The sequence below is a fragment of the Lutjanus erythropterus genome, chromosome 2 (genome assembly GCF_056507025.1).
Source record: "Lutjanus erythropterus isolate fLutEry1 chromosome 2, fLutEry1.hap2, whole genome shotgun sequence".
Lineage (NCBI taxonomy): Eukaryota > Metazoa > Chordata > Actinopteri > Lutjaniformes > Lutjanidae > Lutjanus > Lutjanus erythropterus.
The window spans coordinates 18,929,818-18,953,075 of NC_139318.1; the positions used below are offsets into that span (position 1 = coordinate 18,929,818).

Below are 23,258 nucleotides of genomic sequence, written 5' to 3' on the forward strand. Positions count from 1 at the left end.
TGTGAAGTTAAAACTGATGTTTTTATCACATATATATTGAGCTATACATCACCTGTATGCCAGTATCTGGCCCAACATTGACAAAAAAGTAACTTTATAGATATTCTCTAGTATATTTTAATGGTATTTCAGACTTTGTCTTTTCCTGGAAAAAGAATCAAAACAGTCAATGACATGTCCCGCACTTGGGGGCGTTTGAGTCCAATGAAACGTTTTCTTGCTTATGGCACAGCAGAGCCTGGAAGGTTATGCTGCGCAAAAGCACAACTCTGTAACTTCACTGATTTGGGTGAAACTGGATCATATTTTATGGAGAAAATATTTTCTGGTTTCCTCTCTGAAGTCCTCTGGCTGCTCACCCTCAACTCTTGGTTATTTAATTACAGTCTCCTGATGGACAGACAGCTTTAGCTTACTTGTTGTTAATGTAGCTAACCGTAAGTGTTAGCTGTTGTTATCTGGCAACAGAACCAGATTCAGCAGCCTCACAGTGAACACGACCCGTCACCAACATGAACGCAGCCTCCAAGACCAACAGGGAATGCAGTAGAGATTGTTTATGGAGTTTCCTGAAGGAAAGATAGCTTTACTTGTTGCTAAAGAAACTTAGCTAAGCACTGACTGCCATTAGCTCAGTTAGCCTTGAGTCAGCCCCTGGTTGCTGGGGGTCAAACCCAGCTAGGAAAAACATCTTGGTAGCATAGGCTACTCCCAGTCTGACCATGTTCACTGAAAGCTCCAGTCCAGGAAGAGTCTACTGATTGGACCCCTCTGTCTCCGAGTGTTACATCCATGGACCGTTTTAGCTGCATGATGGGGGGTGTAACGCACAGTACTATTCACTACTGTAAATGCCAATCAATCTCTGCTTTAAGTCCGTCGCTAGCTGCTTTACAGAAAACACATATACAATAAACACTCTGCTAGCTGTTAGTGGTGATGACACTGAAGTCATGCAACCATGGTGTACTTCATTTATAGCCTAATGTTAGCTCTTTAGGCTACTTCTGGCAATTGCATTTACACTTCAATCATAAAAGAGGTTATTTGTGAAGATTATCTTGTTGATCAAAATGTGTAAATACCATACACTTTTGTTTGCTACAGATGGAGGATGGAGGCTCCTGACATGTTCGGGGTAGAAATAATCTGTGCCTGTGAGTGGTTTTGTGTGTGATGGGGTGGGGGCACAGACATTTGTTTGAAATGTCAAAATGTCAGCTGTTGGTTCGCTCATTTAAGAGATGGGTTTTAACAATGCGGAGACAGACCGCAATAACAAGAAAATGTCACAGTCTTCTCAATAACCACTTCACGTAAGGACATAAATCTGTTTCCTTCATCTACTGGATGCACAAGATGGACTGTACGCTGCTCAGTGACCACAATTTAAACATACTATTATTGATGTGAAGACACAGACTGTTTCAAACACAAGTTGAGTGTGCAAGAGCAAAAAAAAAAAAACACAAAACAAAACAAATTGAATGAAATGAGAAAGAAGAAGAAGAAAAGAAGGTGCGTCATCACTTAACTACATTAACACTATCTCATCCTCTGAAGTCTATTAGTTTATCTACAGAGGCATTATCTCAGCTAGACTCCCCGGGGATAGTTAGACATCAATTCTGGCTGGTCTTACTTAGGAGCCATGTTTTTAAGTAATAAGATCTGACTATGATGCAACTAACAAATTCATTCCTATTGTCTAGATTCCTCTCATTTCACCGTTATTTTTGATATTTTTTTAGGATGAATGCAGCTAATCCAGATCATGTCTTAAACCTTTTACAAGCCTCTGTTCTGCTAGTGCTATGTAGAAAAGTTACATGAATATGACCGTGCAGTATATCTATCAATAAATAAGTGTCTCATATTTTTGGTCATTGTGGTCACTTTTAAAGTGACTGTCCACAGACCTTCGTCTGTTGTTCTTTTTGGGGCGACCTTTTGGGGTGATTTTTGTCATTTCATTGTGCTGATTTAATGGTCTGCCTTTGAAAAAGAGGCTAGAGCCACTACTCAGACTCAAATTCGTTACTGAGTCGAAGAATGAGCGAGAGGAGAACAGCCTGCAGACCCAAAATATTTTCACATCTAATGCAGTGAATGAAGGAATTATTTCAACCAACCCAGAGTTTGTTGATTGTTGGAATAGTGGAAAGACTAACAAAGATGGTTTTGTTGCATTTTCTTCTCTGTCAAGTTTGAATGTAATGTATTTAACAATTAGTTAACAAGGCCATTAAGTGCTATTTAGTCTGGTGAAAAAGAGAAACTTGGAATCAGAAGCTGTACGGTTGCGTTTTTAACATATCGCTCAACCTTACTGCAGACTAACTAAAACCTTAAAAATATAGCGTCTCCACAGTGGTCGGCGCCACATGAGCCTAAATCACTTCATTTTCATATCTTACAAATACTAATAAATAATGATGAGCTGTTATTGTTTTGCATGTCGCATTTTCTCTGGTTAAGCAGGTCAAACAAATACATCACAAGCTCAGATAACAAAGGACTGCCCTTTGTGTGATGCTTCATACTACAGAATATAAAAATGGCTGTATGACATTCATCAATGTTTACTCAGTGTGCACCAGCACCCGTGTGTGTGTGTGTGTGTGTGCATGTGTGTGTTATCTGGCTGTGCTCAAACCTATTAAATATAATAACTCATGTCTGCAGTGTTTCCTGGTTTAAAGAGCCTTGACATTTAGATAACAGAGATTGAGAGACAGACAGACAGACAGACAGACAGACAGACAGACAGACAGACAGACAGACAAAGGTACAGAGGGCTCTTTGATCAGTTCCACAGTGTCTGAGAAAGTACTGTTTATAGACAATGTCAACAGCTAACATCTGGTGCGTTTTTCGATCAAACAATGTAAATCAAACCCAGAATGTCCCTCTTTCAGTGTTCTACCAATGTGCAATATAATTTCTACATACTACACAAGTTTGTTAGAGATTTTCACAAAAACATGATAGAAGAATCACAATTTAACAACAACATACAGTATATCGCTCAGATTTGGTATTTTAATGAGCAGCATAGTCTACAGGAATAACGTAGTGGCTCATACCTTGTCGAGTTTTGCCTCAATCTCCACCACGTCTGTCTCCACATCGTCAATGCCAGCCCTGCAGTGAAAACACAAAACCACACATTAATCAGGCCTGTTCTTTAGTGATGCCAGACTCTATACAAACCAGAAAGACTGACAGGGAGGAATCACATATTAAGATGAAAACCATTACAGTCACAGTCAAAAGATTCAAACTTTTGGGCACAAAAATCACACACACACACACACACAAAAAAAAAAAAAAATCAAGGCACTCTATTTTTAAACAATTTATTAACTGTCATGGCTTGGTAATGTAAGACCTTAAACTCTCAAATTACATTGGTAATACCAAGTACAAATTCATGTTACACCAATCCATGCCAATTTTGCAGCTAAAGGTAGCATGCATGCAGCCAGCATCAAAGTTCTCCCCATGGACGATGAACTTTAAGTGAGGCATCAACATCTTCAGGTAATTAATCAGCTTGTTGGATAAGTTGTTTGAGATAACTGGGATTTTTTTCACTGTCTTGGTTGACATTAGCTTAGTATTTTTAAGCGTCTGTCATCATTAAGTCACTGGCTACATCTGAATTGCATATGATTTACAGGCAAATATTACAGAATGCATGAAGCGATAACAACATAACAGGTAGAAAATCATGTGTGTATCACCTTATACAACTGACAGGCTGCAGGTTGGTCAGGTTTACAAGAGGAGGGGGAGGTGTGTGTAAAATGTTCTATATAAATAAAAATTAAATAAAATGTTGTGAGTAAAGAATACTGTTGAATTTTAGACATTCGGACTTTTTCTTTTACAAAAAGGTAAAAAAAAAAGGTAGAATTAGGTACCGGTACCCAATTCCAGGTACTGGTTCAAATATGAATGGCACCCAACCCTACATACAAGCCAAGGCATTTAAGGTCAAACAAATAACCAGAAACAATCAAGTTTAAAATGTTCGTCTATGACATTTTAAAAGACAAAATATTATGCAAAGGGAACAAAAGGGATGGTAAGAAGAAAGCATGACTGAAAGAAGAAAGTAAAAAGACCAAACTGACAGTGTAAAGCCATGGCAAGTATATTGTGTATTCAAACACCAACCACACCATCTTAGCATTTACAGAGTCTGTATTTCACCTTCATACTGAACATTAAGCTGCAATCAGTCGCCATGGATCGTAGTCTCACAGACCCAATCATTAATCCTGATGACTGGATCGACAGAGGAATCACTCTGGAAGATTAGTGGCCACGGCCGAGTTGCAAAATCAATGAATGACATCATGCAGAGCCATAGGCTGGTACTTAAGTGTCCATAAGGTGAGATTTTAAAAGAGGCAGCAGCAACAGAAAAGGTTTATATTGTGAACAAGTAACTTGGAATTTAATACAAAACAATATCAAAAATGCAATAAAGTACTTCAGATTTTCAAATAATTTTAGATGTCTTATAAATCCACACTGAATATGAAGATAATAGGATTCGAAAGCTCTCAGCAGGGTGTGTGTGTGTCAGGTGGTTTCGGGTGGGTGAGAGGCCTTTACCATCCTTCCCCTAGGGGTCTTCTTCCATTAGCACACACACACACACACACACACGCACACACAAACACATGTCCACATTTACAGGGTCAGTTGTTATGGCAACTCCTTATATGTGGGCCACAGAGGCTGTATTTAGGATCCTACTATGTCAAATTGCATTTCTTATTCCTCTGGGCCCATATTACAGAAGCTCCCTATCTTAAGTCTTTAGCTAAAATAATAACAATCTGGTATTACAGAATAAAATCCTAACTAACTTTATGAATCCCATCTTATCTTACTTTGTTCCTTATTTCAAGTTAGGAAATCCTAAACACCCAATCATATATCGTTTATCAACTTCCGTGTCTGTTACCTAGCAACCAATATTGCTTTTCTTGCTAATCAACGGTCTGCGCTGCATCCAAAATCACATACTGTTCACTACAAAACCCAAAATGTGTACTATCATTCATTATACTTTTGTGTAAAAAGTATGAATCTTTTTGGATGTGCTGTTACCACGTGACCTTGTTGCTGGTTGGATGGTTGTAACTAAGATAAACTGCGCCAAAGACAATCAATTTGAAAAATATATATATTAAGCCTTGCAAAGTGAAACCTTACTTACATTTAAATTGAAGCTGTTTTGACATTACGCCACAGCTGTCTTGTTTGCTGTGTGCCTTCATCTGTTATGTTGTTTTTGTTTTGTTGCATTATGGGATAATTGAATACCTCTCCAGATAAATACATATGAACTTATATCTCATTCTCCAGTCCACAGAATCAGCTGGTGCATATTGGAGATGATCGAGCCAAGAACGAACGTTACGCCCTGCACGTGCTGGAACATGTTGATCATACATAACCCTGAAAACTCTGGTAGAGGATGATCTCATCACACAAGCTCAACCCCACCCTCATCTTCAACCTTTTAGCAGAGGAGTTGGAGGGAAAACATGTAAACACATAAAAAAAACAACACCTGCTCAGTAGTTTACACTATAAAGGCCATGACTCGGCCTGTTTTTGCTTCAGAGGGGAAGCACACAGCGAGGGGGGCTGAGATGACAGTCTGCAGCTTTAGCACCTGCTCTAGAGAACAACATTCCCAGAATTCCTTTCTGCTCCTGAGCTTTTTTACAATGCTCGGAGATGTTCAGCTAATTCTTGACTTGTGTCTGTCTTGCACTTGTCTTCTTCTTCATCTTCTTCTTCACACCACACTGCTTATGCAGACTGAACCATAACATGATAGTGACACAGCAGGCAGGCGTGTGTGTGGTCTGCACAGAAGACTGACTTATATTGTTTTAAACAGAAAAAGAGAGCTAGAACACAGTGCAGGCCTTTCATTAAACCATCTGAGTAATTTGTTGCACTTGGGTATTGTTGTTGCAAAGTGTCTGGCATGCAGTGTAATCCATCAAACTGGCTTACCGTTTCTGCTCTTTTGCTGCATAATGTCAGAATACTGCACGGCACATACAGTACAAGCTTCACTCGCCATCAGCATCGTGTCCCCCATTAAGTTACACATTCAATGTCAAACAGCTGTTCAATCTAGAGGATAAGCTCATTACAAGCGTGTCATGTCTCAGGCAGCGCACACAACCAATAAACTGTGACTGACAAGGATGCACAGACAACATTTAATACAGCAGCAGCTAATATCCTATTGATCCAAGTGATGACACTACTTCAATACTACACTGAAAAAAGTGTTTGCCTGCAACTTTGAAGTCAAAACTGCTACACCAAATATAAATCTGCAATATCCAAAGTCAAGAACCAGAAACAAATTGCAATTTTAAAAGTAAAAATGTGTGAGAAAATAGCATTACAATGAGGTACTAATGGTGCTACATAGATGTCCTTGTTTTTTTTTCAGTAAAAAGGAAAATTCTAATGCAAAAATGATCATTCCCACACATCATATTGCAACTTGCAATGGCAATTTCAGTCAGAATAACTGAATGGGAAACTAACTTTTTTTTTACCACATCCTGCAGCCCTTATGAATACAGACTGTTTCCATCAAACCAGGGACACAGGGTTCCATGTTTTATTAAGGTTAGATTGAAGAACTCTTTTGTACCAGTCAATCCTATAATTAAACATATCTTATTTGATTGTAATGTCGTATTAAATGTATGTAATTATTTTTTCATTTTTGTCTTTTCTGTGACGTTGCAAATGGAGCTGCTGTGATGCAAGAAAAAAATCAGACTTGATCTGACAATACAGTATCATAATCATCATTAGGACTGAGCATTATATTGATATTATATTGATATTGTGATATGAGGCTAGTGTTGTCTTTTCCTGGTTTAAAGGCTGCATCACACTGATGTCATTTTCTGAACTTCTTTGGCTGTTCTATTATTTGCTTTTATCCATTTACTCAATATATCCTCAATAGTGATGACTATTAAAATTTAGAATAGAATAAATGTAGGATTTGGACTTTTTTTTTAAAAATGACTCAATCAAGTAATTGATTAATCGTTACAGCTCTAAATTTTGTCCATATCACATATGAGTGCTGACTTCAGAAAGAGAGAGGTGGCTTCATCAGAGTCAAAGTAGCACATTTTTCGATAATCTATTTTTATCAGAAAATATATAAATAATTACAATTCAGATAATTAGAAAAATGTTGAATACCAAAGCATATAATTGGTTGCCCCGTAGCATGTATTGTCTGTTTTTGACATGCACGTTGGTGCGTGTATGTCAAAGTGTGTTGGGAATTATGAGGCGCTTTGAAAATCAATACACTAAGAAGGTTGTCAGCTCTGGCAAGGTTAAATATAAAAACAGCACTATAGAGGCAAATGTGTGTGCCTGAGTGTGAGTGTAAGCTTGTCAGTGTATGTTTGTCCTCATTTGCCCCTTTCAATACCCCCCCCCCACACACACACACACACACCGTGTACAGCATCTCAGCTATTAATGTGTTTCCTTTAACTAAGTGCATCAGAGAGTTGCAGGATTATTAGATTACAGGCAATGCTGCAAGACATGATGGCTGCATTAAGATAACAAGGCTGCAAGCAAGAAGATAATGTGTGTTTCAAAATTTTGTCTCAATGACACTTGTATTATGTTTGTCTTCAGTGTGTGTGTGTGTGTGTGTGTGTGTGTGTGTGTGTGTTTAAACACTGGAGGAACACCCCAAAGCTGCTCCGCTCATGATGATGATGATGATGTTGCAGCTCAGTCGGGAGGGGGGATGGGCTGATACTTGCTGCCAGAGGTAACATACTGTACACGGTCTGACATCACCATTGAGGAGGGGGAGGGGAACCTCACGTGCACAAGCTCCATGTGCACTCCCATCAGCCCCAACAACCATCCACATCAGTGCATGGAGTCTATTCTTGTCCCCCACGCCGTGTGTGTACTCTAGCATGAAGCTTGCATGGCTATCCTCTCGCATCTCCTCACACAAGAGCGATATGCGCACACACAGATGCAGACACACACGCATCCAGCCCAGAGACATATCTGAGGCCTCCATGTCTCCCAGACTCGATGTGTCACATGGCATCACGTCCACATCAGCATCACTTCAAGGATCAGAGGGACGGCAGTGGAGGGAACAACAAGTCCTCTGATAGCAGACCAGCCGGGACCCAATGGCTAAAGTGCTCACATGCAACGAGACATTAGCAAAAATATTCTCAGGAAATGAATGATACACGTCTGTTAGACATTATGTGCCATGAGTAAAACAAACATGTGACAATGTGGAGTAGAAAATGAAAGAGAGATGTTAACATTTGTAACAAGAGGGCTGGAGCAACAGTGAATACGCTATAACTGGAGGAAATTGCTTTAGAATTTAAACCAAAATATCACGTGCCTGGTTGCATAAAACCACTGACACTAATTGTTTACTTAAATTGTGATTTAAGCATAGCTTAGGAAAAATGTCGTGAAAAAGTGTTTGTCCTTAACTAATTAAGTATCTAGAAACTTTGAAAGGACCCATAACAGTCTCTTAAAAGTGAAATAATTTGTGCAGCATAAGAAAATGGTTGAATTTATAGAGACTGAAGAGGAGGATGAGGCACATTTTTCAGGACAGAGAAAAACCACTGGACACTATGGGCAATGCACTTGTTAGAGTACTGATGTTAGCACTAACAACTTTATAGCTTGCTAGTCAAACACTAACAAACTGTCTCATAAATGTGAGTGATATCTTTTTTTTTTTTTTAACTCACCCAGTTTTCATCAACTCCCATTGATGTTTGGCTACCTCCTTTTTTGCTGTCATAGTAATTCATGTAAAGTGTGTGTGTGTGTATGTATTCTCTGGACAAATCTTGATTTACGCTCAACCTCCCCTGTGGTGCTTCCTAATCTGACACAATGACCTAAAATGCATGTTTTTGTGTGTATTTGCGTGACAGATGTGCTGTTTTGTTTGTTGAATTGGAGCATATTGTGCTTTACTAAAATACTGCGAAGACAGTTAATTGTATTATCAACAGTTTCTTCTGTAATTCTTGCGTTTTTTAATTTACATGAACTGTAAGCTGACTCAGCAAGTCTGGCAAAGAAGAGCAATGACCTCATTTTCTACTGACATCAGGTGGATGGAAAGCAAATCCAATGTCTGCCGCTGTCTGTGTGTAGTCCACACACACACACACACACACACACACACACACACACACACACACACACACACACACACACACACACACACACACAAAGAGACAGACAAACAAAAATAAACAAATGAATCAGATGCAGAATATGACAAGGCACACACATGCACACACTGACCCAGAAACCTACTAAATACATGGCTTCATCAGAAAACTCTACTAGGACACAAGCCAAAACTATGTGTAAAACAGTCAATGGTCTAAATTTAGTTCCATTCACCAACAGGTGCCTGCAGTAACTTTCTGCTAGACTAAGAGGATGAATAAGTCATGGTGCTGTTGCTGCTGTATGTTGTTTACTGACTGCTGGAATATTTATCTAAATTAAATGTTTGTACCTCAAAGACGATGAACAGCAGTGAGCAGAAAACCATAAATAAATTTACTTTGGAGAATCATTATGCATATTTTACTGTAGTAACAACAGCTTAAGGTTGTCTTATACCCATCCATGGATGCCTAATTTGTCAAAAATCTGATATGAGGTTGTATCAGTAAGCAGTAAGCAAGGCTTCTTTATGGAGGGATGTTCCTAATGCCAAATGTGACAATCAATTTGATGGCATTTTAAATTTAGACCAGTCAACTAGTCTAAATGAAAGAAAATACTCAGAAAACAATGTCATGATGGTTTGCTGCGTGTGTCTAATGTTAGCGTTGCTACCACCAGCAGCCTGTTCTCCTTGCAGGTTAACATCCACGTGCCTGTGCTGAATGTGGTTATGCACTGCTCCAGTCAAGTGTTTATATGTCTGTTTAGCTTAGATGTCATCTTTCCACTTTCCACCTTGGTGGTTAACATCCAGCATTAGACACAGTTAACTGGCATTGCACATTAATACGCTGTTGAACCAACTTGTATTTCTGGTGCCAGCTAGCAAGGGTAGTGACGTTTAATCAACAAGTTGACAAATTGTGCGCATCCCTAATGGAATCATTGGATGTTTTTAAAATGCATGAAATGAAGTGTGTTGATTTGTCAGATATTCATAGTAACCTTCATTGCATAAATGATATTTATCATAGTATATTTTGAACTTTTTCCATAAAATGTACAATATCATAATATATCACAATAAAATCACATTTACCATAATAGTTCCATATCTCCCTCCAAAAAATACAACAAGGATTTGCACACTGAAATCAGTTAGATTGTTCCTTTCATTTAGTCTGCAGTCTCAAAATTTAGGACATTTTCCTAATCCTTACCAGTCACCTCATAGCGTTTAGCACCAAAAACACATTAAACACATGACTTAACCACATGTAATTAACTCAAAAATTCAAGCTCAACAGTGGCAGGAAAGACTGGTAGGTCCAGTAAACGTTGAAAGAAAATAACGACAGTGTTTCCTTTCACTGAAGTATCTCAATGCTGTTTTCTGTATTTTGAATAGTGGTGGCTTGCTTATAACTTATGTAATGATACTGTACAGTGAAAAGGTCATTATTGTGTAATAAACCCCAACAGGATGATGCAGAACTTGAATCGTCCTGAAGGGGTTTATTTTCCAATAATAATAACCTGCTCACTGTCCTGCTTATTACACCACTACTTAGTAAAATACAAATACTTAATTTGACACAAAATATTAATTTAAAAAGAAGACTGCTCCAGAGCCTATGATCAGTTACTCAGACCATTAGTCTGCTAAACTTTAAAATGCTGTAACTGCTGAGTATTTATCAAAGCTATGAAATAGAAATAGAATTTGATTATTATTTATTATTTTTAATCATTTTATATTTTCAGGGTCTGTGGCATTATTAAGTGGCCTGTACTGTATCTACTGTACACACACACACACACACACACACACACACACACACACACACACACACACACACAGATTAAGACTGTATATAGTCTCATTTATAATGTATACACACTTTCATCATCCTCCTCCCACAACTTCAGACAGCACACACAGACATACACACACATCAAAATATCCCCTTCCCAGAATTCCAAGTAGCGAGCTCCATGGCAACCATTCATTGACCCCAGTCACCATGGTAACAGGCATCAGCATTACTCACGCTTTTTAACTGACCAATTTCCTCTTTGTCTGATGTGTCTGTCCCTGTACGTCTCCCTCTCAGTCTCACTGGCTTTCTTTTTTATTACGTACTAATTTTACATTCATGTGGTTTTTTTTTTGTCCTGAAAACACAACAACCTGATACGATCTTTGTCACAAACAGACTGCTGTGTGTACAGTGGTGAGCTAGTGGCTGTAGCAGGACATCTGTAGTGCCCGCTGCCACAGTCAAAGTGCCCTTGAGGAGCATGCTGATCCCTAAATGCTACAACGGCTCTGTGGTCAGTCCTGCTCACTGCAATATTATCAGTTTGGTTGCACTTTATTTTACAATGTGTTAGTAAGTAACAAGCTGTACTTTTTAACAAATTAGACAAAAACCCAGAAATAATATGTTCTTTATTACATTATTATTAGACCCATCAGACCCTTATTAGAGGGTAATTAGGGACACATTACAATAAAACTGTACTATAAACTAAAGTATTTTATTTCCCACTATTATACTCTTTATTAGGCCCTTATTAGAGGGTAATTACAGACACATTACAACAGAACTGTACTGTCAATTAAAGTGAAATTGCATACCTGCTACTTAGGACACATGTTCTTTGGCTGGTCCCATACAATTTGGAGATTAGCCAAGATGGATGCCTGCTTCACTGATCAAATTACATTATCTGACTACAGTATTGCAATGAGTTTGCACAGTTAGCCACAGACAAACTATTCCTCTACCTCTGTAATTTAACTTAGTTTACAGAACAGTTCTGTTGTAATGTGCCCTTAATTACCCTCTAATAAGTACAACCAATTTAATGTTGGTCACACTTTGCTTTCATATTTAATTTAATGCAACAATGTAATTTTCTTTGATACTAACGATATGCATTAATTTCCCGTTTTTCTACATGCCATCACTATACTGGAAACATACTATTATTCACTGTGTTTTATGATTGGAGAATTTCAGATTTAAAGAAAAAAAAAAAACATAGATCACGTGTCTCATTAGAATGCATCATGTTGCTTTGTCTGAGCAGATGCAGGTGGTTTTTTTGGAGTGGGGACAGTAACTACAGCCCATCCTTCATCTCTTTGTTCTTACATCCTCAACCGCTCTCCCCCAGCCCCTATATTAAAACCAATTTTGGTCAATTAAAACAAACATTTGCAGCTTTTGCATTTATATTCAGCATTGTCAAATGGGTCTTTAGAACAAGATACGAGCCATCATCATCATATTCTCAAATTGTCTCTGTGATTTCCTCTAATTTTTGTCCACGGCAGCCTCATCCCCCCAGAAATCATCTATTCCCCCTTCTCTCTTTGTTTCATTTGTGCACGCCTCCGTCTGTCCATCTCACAGTCTCTCTGTCTGCCTCCTGTCTGTCTGTAACCCTCCTTCATTAGCTGCTGGCATGAAGCTGAGGGTAGTGTGGTTTTGTGTTTATTTGAGACAGGCGGAGGAGGAAAACAAAAAAGAAAAAGAACTACAAATGCATAGGTGAACATATATTCATGTGGGTTGTTTCCCAGTTAAATCTGAAAAGCATAAAGTGTTAAAACATTTGAAGCTGTTCATTCATGCTTTACCAAAATTCAACTTCACTGAAGTCTCTGCACCACTATTAACACATGCACGTGTGCAGACTCCATTAAAAAGAGCCTCCAGTAAATGATCCTCTCACAAGACACACACACACTCGCCTAAACAGGCCGCCTTTTCACACCAACAACAAGCCAAGCCAAACACTAGTATCTTATGTGTGGCTAACAAAGACGCCTTCACTGCTTCCCCTTCCACCCTCCTCCCAACACACAACAAACATCACACTCATTCCCTGAAAAAACATTTGACTGCACTGATGGCTGATGAGACAAAGAGACCAAACATGATGCTGCTGACAAAAAGGACAACCGCTACTTGTGTCCTCCAGTCTCAGTTTAACGGCATTACTCACAAAATTGAGCTGACAGAGACAAAGTAATGTGCTGATCCACTGCTCGTCTGCACAACCCATCAAAACGTCAGGAGCCATTCAGGTATATTTTGTTGAACTAGTCCTTTAAGATGAAATCACACTTAAAGGCATAGTTCTACATTTTAAAAGATACGCTGACTTACTTTCTTGAGAGACTTCGATGAAAAGATCTATACCACTCTCGTGTGTGTGGGAAATATACAGTAAGTCTACAGCCAGTTAGCTTAGCTTAGCATAAAGACTTGAAATGGGGGGAAACAGCTAGCCAGTCTCTGCCCAAAGGCAGAAAAATCCACCTTTCAAACACCTAAAAAACTCACTAATTATCCAGCAGGCCAGAGGAGACTCCAGGAAGTTACTACACCCCTCATAAAATCACATAGTGTGATTTTTATATTTTGTTTGTATAGATTATCAAACAAGACATAACGTAATTAGTGAGTGTTACAGGTGCTGGTAGAGTTATTAACTTTGAACAGAGCTTACAGCTTTTCCCCTTGTTTCCAGTCTTTATACTAAGCTAAACTAACAAGCTGCTGGCTGTAGATTAATATTGAACAACCAGATATGATATGAAACTCTCATCAAGAAGCAGACGATTTATTGAACTTTCTTTTCTTTTAAATGTCCTTGTAAACAGACACAACCATGTAGTGCTGACTCTTTGTTAACAAAAATGCCAATGAACAGATTCCAGCTGTTAGCAAACAGTAATGACATGTAGTAGGTTGCACTGATGCTGTAAATGATTTTGGAAAAAGCAATTTGATTGTTGAGATTGTTGAGATTGTTAAGAAACACAACCAGCAAATATGTGGAACCTTCGCTTGATAAATTACTTAAACAACAAATCTATTGTCTATTGCCTATCTATTGTTGTTGATCAAATTTCTGGCAATTGACCAATTGTGAGCACAAGCTCAAACTATGGACACGTCTGTCCATATTGGTGGATTCCTGCTTCAAACTGTCTGGATCATGTCTCAGTGATATTTACTCCAGTCTTACAGCATTCAGGATCTCTTATAAGCAGCACAGGATAATGTATAACAGGGGCTCCACATTTATCTGTGCAGCTATATAATTCAACAAAGCATCACCACAATAACACTATCTGACAGTAGGTACAGTTTCTTTTCTTCCAGCAGCTGTCAGACCACCTGCCTGTTGGCCTCAATAAAGCAGAAACATTACCCCGAATGTGCTGTCTTTGTTATGATTACTAATACGCAGACGTTCTGTACACCACTCTCTATAAACACCATGCATTTACGTCTGGTGGAGGACTCTGGGATGTGGGAACGTCATTATATCATTCCAGAGTACATTCCATCAACAGGCCAACAGGAAGTGTGCTGGAAGCTTCAGAGTGTGAGGCGGACAGAAATTATTTCTCTCTAATGTATTGTAACCGCAGCTGAAGCCAGGTGGAACTGCTTTTTCTTGGAAAATACAACCGTTTCTCTCCTCTACTGCCAAGAAAGAGGAGCTCAGAGTGAAACAGGGAAAACTCTTTGACTGTTTTCCACAGGAAGCCACTCTGCTGACTGAGAGAAATGCAACATGAGTTACATCATCATCAAGTGACCACAACTGTGCTGCTGCCAACGAGTCTTAAACCTGTATGAGGAAGGAAACAGACTTTTATGCTTCATTATTAAGCATACACATTGATTTGATTATTATTTGGTTTGAATACTGAGAGCATTTTTGTATTTTTGTTTATCTTGTGTACTTTTGTACTGACAGTTGCAAGCTATCTGGGATATTTCTCCAACTTGTTTGTATCAGTATATTTAAAGTAACTGGTTGAGAATCATGATTATTTTCCTGTTTGATACCCAGCTCTATTTTGGATTTTAGGGATCCACCTACACTTCACTGTATCTATCTCAACACATATATTTATACATATATATATACACACACGCACAAACACACAGCTGTCTCTGCCCACCTGCTGATTCTGTGCTCATCCCTGCTGTGCATTAAAGTGGTAGAAAATTTCCACACATTTTCACATTAATCATTCTGATTGCCATAGCAAAAAACTCTCTAAACGTTCTTCACGGTGTGATATGTTGGTCTCATTTCACTGAAACCTCACAGCAGGAGGCAACAAACTAATCTCCAATATTGTTGCTCTGTTTGGTGGTCAGTAAAAAGTGATCTACATATGGCCATTATTTACTCCTTTAAAGGTCCAGTGTGTTTATATATAAAAGGATTTATTATCATAATATGTTAGGAATGTAATGTAATATTCAGAAAGTATGTTTTAGAGATGTTCTGATAGCATTTTTTCTTTCCTGATACCTTTTATGATATGTGAACTTTGCATATCAGCCAATGCAAAGTTCTGATCGAATGCCAGTGTGTTAAAAAAAAAAAAAAACTCTCAGTGTTATATCCACCAGGTAAAGATTACATTTTGTTTTCCCCATAACACCAAAAACATGGTCAGTCCAATTCAGTTCACAAACACAAAGACAACTCAAAAATTCCACAACGGGTTTTAATGCAGATCCCCACAAAAATAAACCCGGCAAGTAAAGACTCATAATCCATCATTATTATTACTTTTTGTTTGTTTTTTAACAATATTATTTATTTATTTATTTATTTTTGATTCCTTCCTCTCTCTCACTTACTGACCCTCACTATTTTTTCCCAATTTAATAACCTAATCCCTTAACCCTCTATCTTACCTCTGCTTTGCTTCCCTACTAATTCTAGTTCTTCTAGTTACTTCTAGTTGTAATTGCATAAATGTACGCATGCACACATGCAAACACATACACAGGTGTCCCTGACTACCATACATACAAGTGTCCCTAGTATCTGTTAGCTAATATCCAAACCAGTCAAACCAGCAACCGCTGCAGAGAACCAACAGCCTCAGTAAATGGGGCACACAACCTATCAACTGAGCTATAGGGGCACCCAGTGTTTTTTTTCTTCTTTTGTTGTTGTTGTTTTGTAGTGACATTTGTTTGGTTGTTGTTGTGCATGGTTCTAGTGTATAATGTCACACTGTCTTTTCACTTAATGTCTGCACTGTACTTGCTTTACTATTGATCTGCCAGTCAGTTTTGCAGGGCTTCAACAAGACACTGGTAACTCCTGAACAAACTCTGATTGGGTAGTACTACAATACATGCAGTATTATGCTTTATGATATGCTGCTGCTAATAAATGACAGATCAGTGCATAGACTTGCATACTTGATACACATAAACAATGCTGCATTTTGGGCAGTATCAGAGTCATTTTCCAGTTCTGGTATTATATCAGAACAACCCTAGTATGTTTTCATTAGTGTATAATCACCTAATCACCTGTTTATATCTACAGAGGGTGCAGCAGCTCAAACCTCAAATTTTTCAACCAGGTAAGCAACCTGTCATACTGAAGCACATAAAGTTTTACATTTGTCAAAATACAGGGCCCACATAGCCTTGTGCCCTGTGTCCCTGGGGAGTGCAGAACTGTGGCCTGGGTGGAGATTTGGTGTTGAACTATTTAGGCCTTGAGGGCACATTTGATCATGCCCCACTCAAACGCAGAGGAATGTGTGCTCACAGACTCACTCCCCACATAGTGCAAATGACGGGCCTCATCTTCTCAAATTAGGGGGTTAAAGAAATAGTTGGAAGACGGAGAGATGAAAAGACAGTGCGTCTACAACTCTGATCAAGCACAGAAATGTCAAGCTCACTCAACATTACAGCAACCCCTCCTGTGTATTAAAGAGGGTCTTTTTCAAGCGAGCATGGCAAGTATGGCTAAAAAAACACCACTTGTGATTTGAGTTGAGAAACTGCGATGGCACAGCTCAGCAAATTGAAGCTTCCAGCACAGACTGAAAGCAGCAGGAAGCCAAAAAGGACAGCACGAAAGTGGGACTGCGAGCTCATCCCAAACTCCAACCTCTTTAACCTCCGCTGACCTCCCAGTGGGGTATAAGCAGCAGCCGACATGCACACACACACACAGCCTGCATGAGAAACGCAGGGGAGGAAGAAGACCCCCTGCGGTGCATAAGCACTTTGTTCCCAGGATTCTTTGCTTATGTCCTATTTGCATCCAGCCCACCAACAGCCAGCTGATTGTGAAGAATGACAGAGGAGCGGTGGAGTGTAGAGATGGAGCTGCACTGGAGGACAATATAATGTCCAGACAGATATTGGCTTCAAAAGAGTGAAAGGAAACAACTCATTATCCTATCCAGAGCGCAGAAAACAGTGCCTTCATAGTATCTTGGCTCTTGTTTTACAGGGATGTTCAGATTTTTTGAAGTGTGTATGAGGTATTTTTCTATAGTCAGCGTTACAACATAAACTGATATGGAATTTTTTAGGTGTCTAAAATATGTTTTTCTGCTGACCCTGTCCACAGCAGTGCACTGCTTTGCTTCCTACACTGACTATGGAAAAGTAACTCATTCAGTCTCACTTCAAAAAATCCGAACTATCCCTTTAAAAGACCAGCGTGTAGGCACAGTGGCATCTAACAGTCAAGTTACAGATCTGCATCCAACCTGCATGCTAAGAATGTAGGAGAACATGTCTGTGGGCCTTATCTGGAGCCAGAGTTAAGTTTGTCCATTTTGGGCTACTGTAGAAACATGTCCATGCACCATGGTGGTAGATAAAAAACGCTTATTGTAAGGTTATGAAAACTTTCAGGTGACTACAGACTAATGAAAACATATTCATAAATATTACATTCCATTTCTGCTATATTCTGGCAATAAAACCCTGTAACTGTTACACACTGAACTTTAAAGGCAACAGATAAATATTTACATCTGTGTATTCATCTGGGAGGGAATGAATGCAGGCAAAGCGTGATAAATATAAGTATGTCTCAGCAAGACTTGTTTCCTCAGACAGACACAAGAAGCTACAGTATTATGTCGTGGATACAGTAGCTCCCCAATGGCTATTGTACACACAGAGAAAGAACAGTTCAGCTGGGCTGCTGACCTACAAAGGATGAGTATCAGTCTACTGTTGTACACTCAAGTAAAAAAAAAAGATAAGCCATGAACTGAAGATACTTTGTCTCGTCACACTGAACGAATCAATTCTTCCATTTATGAGAGTTATCAGACACAGGAACCCAAACAACTGTATCCGAACGGAAAAAGCACGATTTTCAGTAATATCTTCTAAAAGCTCTGTTTTTCAGAGTAAAACGCACTTGATGTTGTTACGATACACTGACACTACTTTACAAGAGCTCAAGAGATGCTGATGATACTGCGGTGGCAATGACTAACGCAGCTCTGTATCACAACCCCCACATGCCCACAGCTGAAAGCCAGAGAGAGAAACTAAAGTCAGAATGAAAGTGCATGTTATCCTTTAGGATATTTCAGCTCTTTCCTTCCATCACAACAGCCTTTTGATGACATAGTACATCAAGATGGCAGCACGAGGAAGCCATCACTGAAAACAACAGTAGTCAGCCACCAAACTTGTGTAGTGTAACGATGATCTAAATATACAAGAATTTGGATTCAGGCCACCTTCACTGGAGCACCTGTTAAAACTGGTGCTACCAAATATACAGGAAGTAGAAACTCTACTTCAGCACCTGTCAAAATGAAAATCGAGAGTCGTCACCACTTGTTCCTGACTGATTTGTCAACAAATGACTGAAGATAATGCAGATATTAATGGTCTGTTGCAAATATAGTTTACAGGTAATGATAAATTTGAATACCTCAGGCTTCGCACAAGGAGACACTGTTCTTATTAAGTCAGCACAGAGAATGACTTCTTTCTTAAAGAATGTCTGGCACAGATAAGGCCTGCCTTTTGTTTCAGCCCTGGAACACACACAAAAATGCACACACGCACACACACACACACACACACACACATTATATATACATAAGCCAATGCAAATACTGATTATAAACTGTATTAACTCACTGGACTGCACATGTACACACGCAAACACACACATGGCTGATTGTCAGAGTCAGAAATCTGATCCCATGCGGTGCCTGCAGGACATCTGATATGTTCAAATGGAGGTCTGTTTGACTTTAATGTTGTTTAGCGGTTGTTTACAGAAAGCTGCATTGTGGGGCTCGCTGATTCCTTTTTAATGTTTCTTATCTCTCCATATAACTGTTTCCAGACAATATTGAGTACCTTGCTATGTTTCATATTTCTTACCTCTAAATGACAGATAAATATTGTTTTTTTTTTTTATTTGCATGTATGCCATTTTGACTTTAATTGACAGTAGACAGAAGAGAAAGACGGGATGGGATGGGACAAATACCAGGATGTTCAAAAGTCAGGCCTGAATATTTTAAAACTGTCACAAGATGAGAGCTAAAATACTCAGTGGCACATATTTTCAAGTAAAAAACGGAAACACTGTACACTGGATTCGATGGGATGAAAACCAGTTAAACTTTCACTATAGTATTTTAAAATACTTGATGCTGTCATCGTGCACGATGCTGTTGATAAGTGACATTTTTTGTGACATCCATAGGAAGGTTTGGTGGAGTATCTGCAGATTAATTCCTTACCTGACATGTTATGATTCATTAACATTACGATCCACACACGATCATTAAATCCCCATTTTTGTTATACACACTATTTTTTTTTCTCTTTTGGGACACAAATACCATCCATTTTTTCTGTTTTGGGACACAAATATCATCCAGGAAGTCCTCCATTCAAGAGATTGTCACACTGAATAGGTCACAGCCCAGTATAGACACAGGTGAAGTAGTGTGACAGTATGTGTTAATATTTGATCACATCCCTGTTCCCACACTAACCTACAGTAGCAGAACTAAAGATATACAGTATGTTGCAGTGTCTATTTATGGCTCTGTGTGCAGAGAAGAGATGCTGCTTTGATCCAGCTGTGTACCAGAAGAAAGAAGCCTGCTTCCCTCCTGTTATCTTTGGCAGCATTGACCGAACACCAGCGGAATAAGTCTCCTGCTGACACCACAGTCCGATCTGCCAGAGAGGAAACAACCACCGATTTACACTTTTATCAGCTAAGAACGATCCGTCAGTGCCAAAGACTCAGGAAGAGGCGCACTCTGGCTGTCTGGTTGGAATAAAGAAATTACCTGTTCATGTGCATCTCACTCACGCAATTTGATTAGAGTTCTGGTTTTGGTTTTCTGGGTTTCGCTGTGGTACATCAATGTACTGTACAACCTGGCTATCCAATGTAGTTATAGGTTTATGTGTCACACAGTAACATAATTAGAAAAATACTATCAAGTTTCTAGTTTCTAGCACATTTTAAAACGGTTACTCCTTTAACCTTGGGTTGTTACCATCTGCGCAGCATTATAGAACACATAGTGTAAAGCATTAATTATTACTCCTGCTGCCCTATATCTATGTATAAGTGGGTGAGACAGAGGTGAACAGGTTCATTCATTGCAGCATGGTGGCCCAGCAGTTGGCAGTTTTCTCTCACAGCTCAAAGATTGCACAGGTGTTTGAGGGCGAACTCTACCGTTCAACCTGTACATGCTGGAATTAGAGCTGCAGCAATTAATTTTAATTAATCGACAACTATCTTGATAATCAGTTAATAGTTAGTCAGTTAATAGTAATTTATTTAAAGGAAAACATCTAAATTAAATGTGAGTATTTTCTGGTTTCTTCACTCCACCATGACAGTAAACTGAATATCTTTGGGTTGTGGAAAAACAAGACATTTGAGGACATTACCTTGGGCTCTGGGTAAATTTTTCACTATTTTCTGACATTTATGGACTGATGCAACTGGACGATTAATCAAGAAAATAATAGATTAGATCAGATCGAATTAAAACAGATTAATCAACAATGAAAATAACTGTTACCTGAGCCCTTGCTGGTATAGGTGGATGTCAGCCTACTGTGACTAAAATAGGTTGCTGGGGTTTAGAAAATACATCAATGGCAAAGGTGAGCTCAAACTAGAGGTTAATATGATCAGCTTCATAACACTAAAACTGGAATTTGACCAGTTGTAGCTCCTCCATGCATGTAAACATACATCACTGTTTGGCTTCAATGATATCTAATCATAAAGATCAACCAGTCTGAAGTGTGACACTGCAATCACGCTGTTCTCATGTGAACAAGAACCAAGAACACACACACACACACACACACTAATAGATCCATTGATTTTGTCAGCAAAATAAACCGTAATCTCAGAGTTCTTAATGACCCGTCAGCACATTTTTAAAAGTCACATAGGCCCGAATGTTTTCAGTGAATGGCTGTTCAATAAATCAGTCAGTCACACACTCAGACACAAACACACACACACACACACACACACACACACACACACACACACACACACACACACAAGTGGTCCCTTATCTTAGAGTGTATGTGCGTGATGTAAGAAAGGAAATGGAATCTGCTGAAGAGGCCACGAAGATAATCTGGCAATCACAGGACAGAGCAGAGCTCACAGTCCAGACAAATTTAGTTTGGGATAACATTTATACATCTGATGAACACTACGACCATACAGCCACTTCCATGAACTCTTTTAAAGATAGAGTAAGCAATTCTGGAGAAAGGTAGGTGATTGGTGAGTCACACTCCCTGGTCATCAAATACCAATTCTCTTTGAGTTGGTGGCTCAGACCAACTTGGGGGAATGAGACTCTGGTTTCTGTTGTTTTGACTTGGTTTATCATTCATGCCAAAGAACATCCTTTCTCAGAGTAATTCATTAGAAGACTATGATGGCTATCAAGAACACGTTACAACATGTTATATAACTGATGACTACATGGACGTGTAGTTTTGGCGTGACGGGTGAGAAGAGAGGCTCGATGGAAAGTGGAGGGAAGTTTTAGGGGTTGGGAAAGAATGAAGAGACAGGTTTACATTAACACAAGGGGTGGTCTTACACAAGACCCCCGCACACCAAGACAGCTAGAGAAACAAAGCATGCAGGACAGAGAGCTGAGGTCTGGAACATGTATGCAGTTTAAGTCAAAGTGCCCTACGTGTGTGAGTACAGTGTGTCATGGTTTAAGTTATAAAAAGTGTGAATTAATGCGATAATCTGAATAAGAGTCAATGTAAAAATAGCACTTTGTTTTACAGGTGATAATGTCTTAATAACTTTATAAGAAGTTTCCTGAGAAGAACTACTGTATGTGAAATGCAGAGGATAAGTCAAGTTTACTTAGTTGCACTGAGTTTATGAGCAATTTCAAAAACTGTTTAAGTTTTCGATCATCAAGTTTTGAATGTTCAGTAGACCTGTTGTACACTCAATAATAAAAACTCTTTCCGATAAATAGGTATGAATTACTTGGGTTCTCCCTAATCAGTATCAAATTACATAATCCTTCCAGGGAACCTTCCTTTGACGTCGCAGAAACTTAGCAGTTCCCTTCTGGGAAATTTTTAAGAAAATCCGTGGTAGAGTCACACGCAGAACATGCCTCCTCAGTTGGAATGAGTGGGAAAACATCCTGCCACATGCTGCCTTTACTAGTGGAAACTGTGAAACAACAAAATAAAACAAAACACTCTTATCTGCTCACCCTAAAATCAAAAATACATAATTTTCCTCCTACCTGTAGTGCTATTTATCCATCTAGATTGTTTTGGGTGTGAGTTACTGAGTTCTGGACATATCAGCGGTAGAGGTTTCTACCGTCTCTCCAATACAAAGGAACTAAATGGCACTCAGCTTTTGGTGCTCAACGCACAAAACAAAATACACTTGAAAAACTCAACAGCAATGTTGCTTTCCAGAAATCATGACCAGGGAACTCCAGACAATCCGCAGGTCTTGTTATGAGCAGTTTCATGTAAGAACTCCTTTCTCTTTAGTATAAAGAAGTAGGTAGATTCTTCCATAGAAACAAAATAGTTCCTATATGAAACTGCTCACAACAAGGTCTGTGGCTTATC

The 23,258-nt window shown here is 39.0% G+C and overlaps 1 protein-coding gene across 1 annotated transcript in view; it reads right to left on the reverse strand.

The window, feature by feature from the left end:
• The window catches only part of LOC146331413 (arf-GAP with coiled-coil, ANK repeat and PH domain-containing protein 3-like), a 79,846-nt gene that overhangs the window by 37,304 nt on the left and 19,284 nt on the right, over positions 1 to 23,258 (reverse strand). The window contains exon 2 of the mRNA XM_084730734.1: positions 3,087 to 3,144. Within this exon, the coding sequence (XP_084586860.1) occupies positions 3,087 to 3,144 (58 nt within the window). The remainder of the gene's footprint in view (positions 1 to 3,086; positions 3,145 to 23,258) is intronic.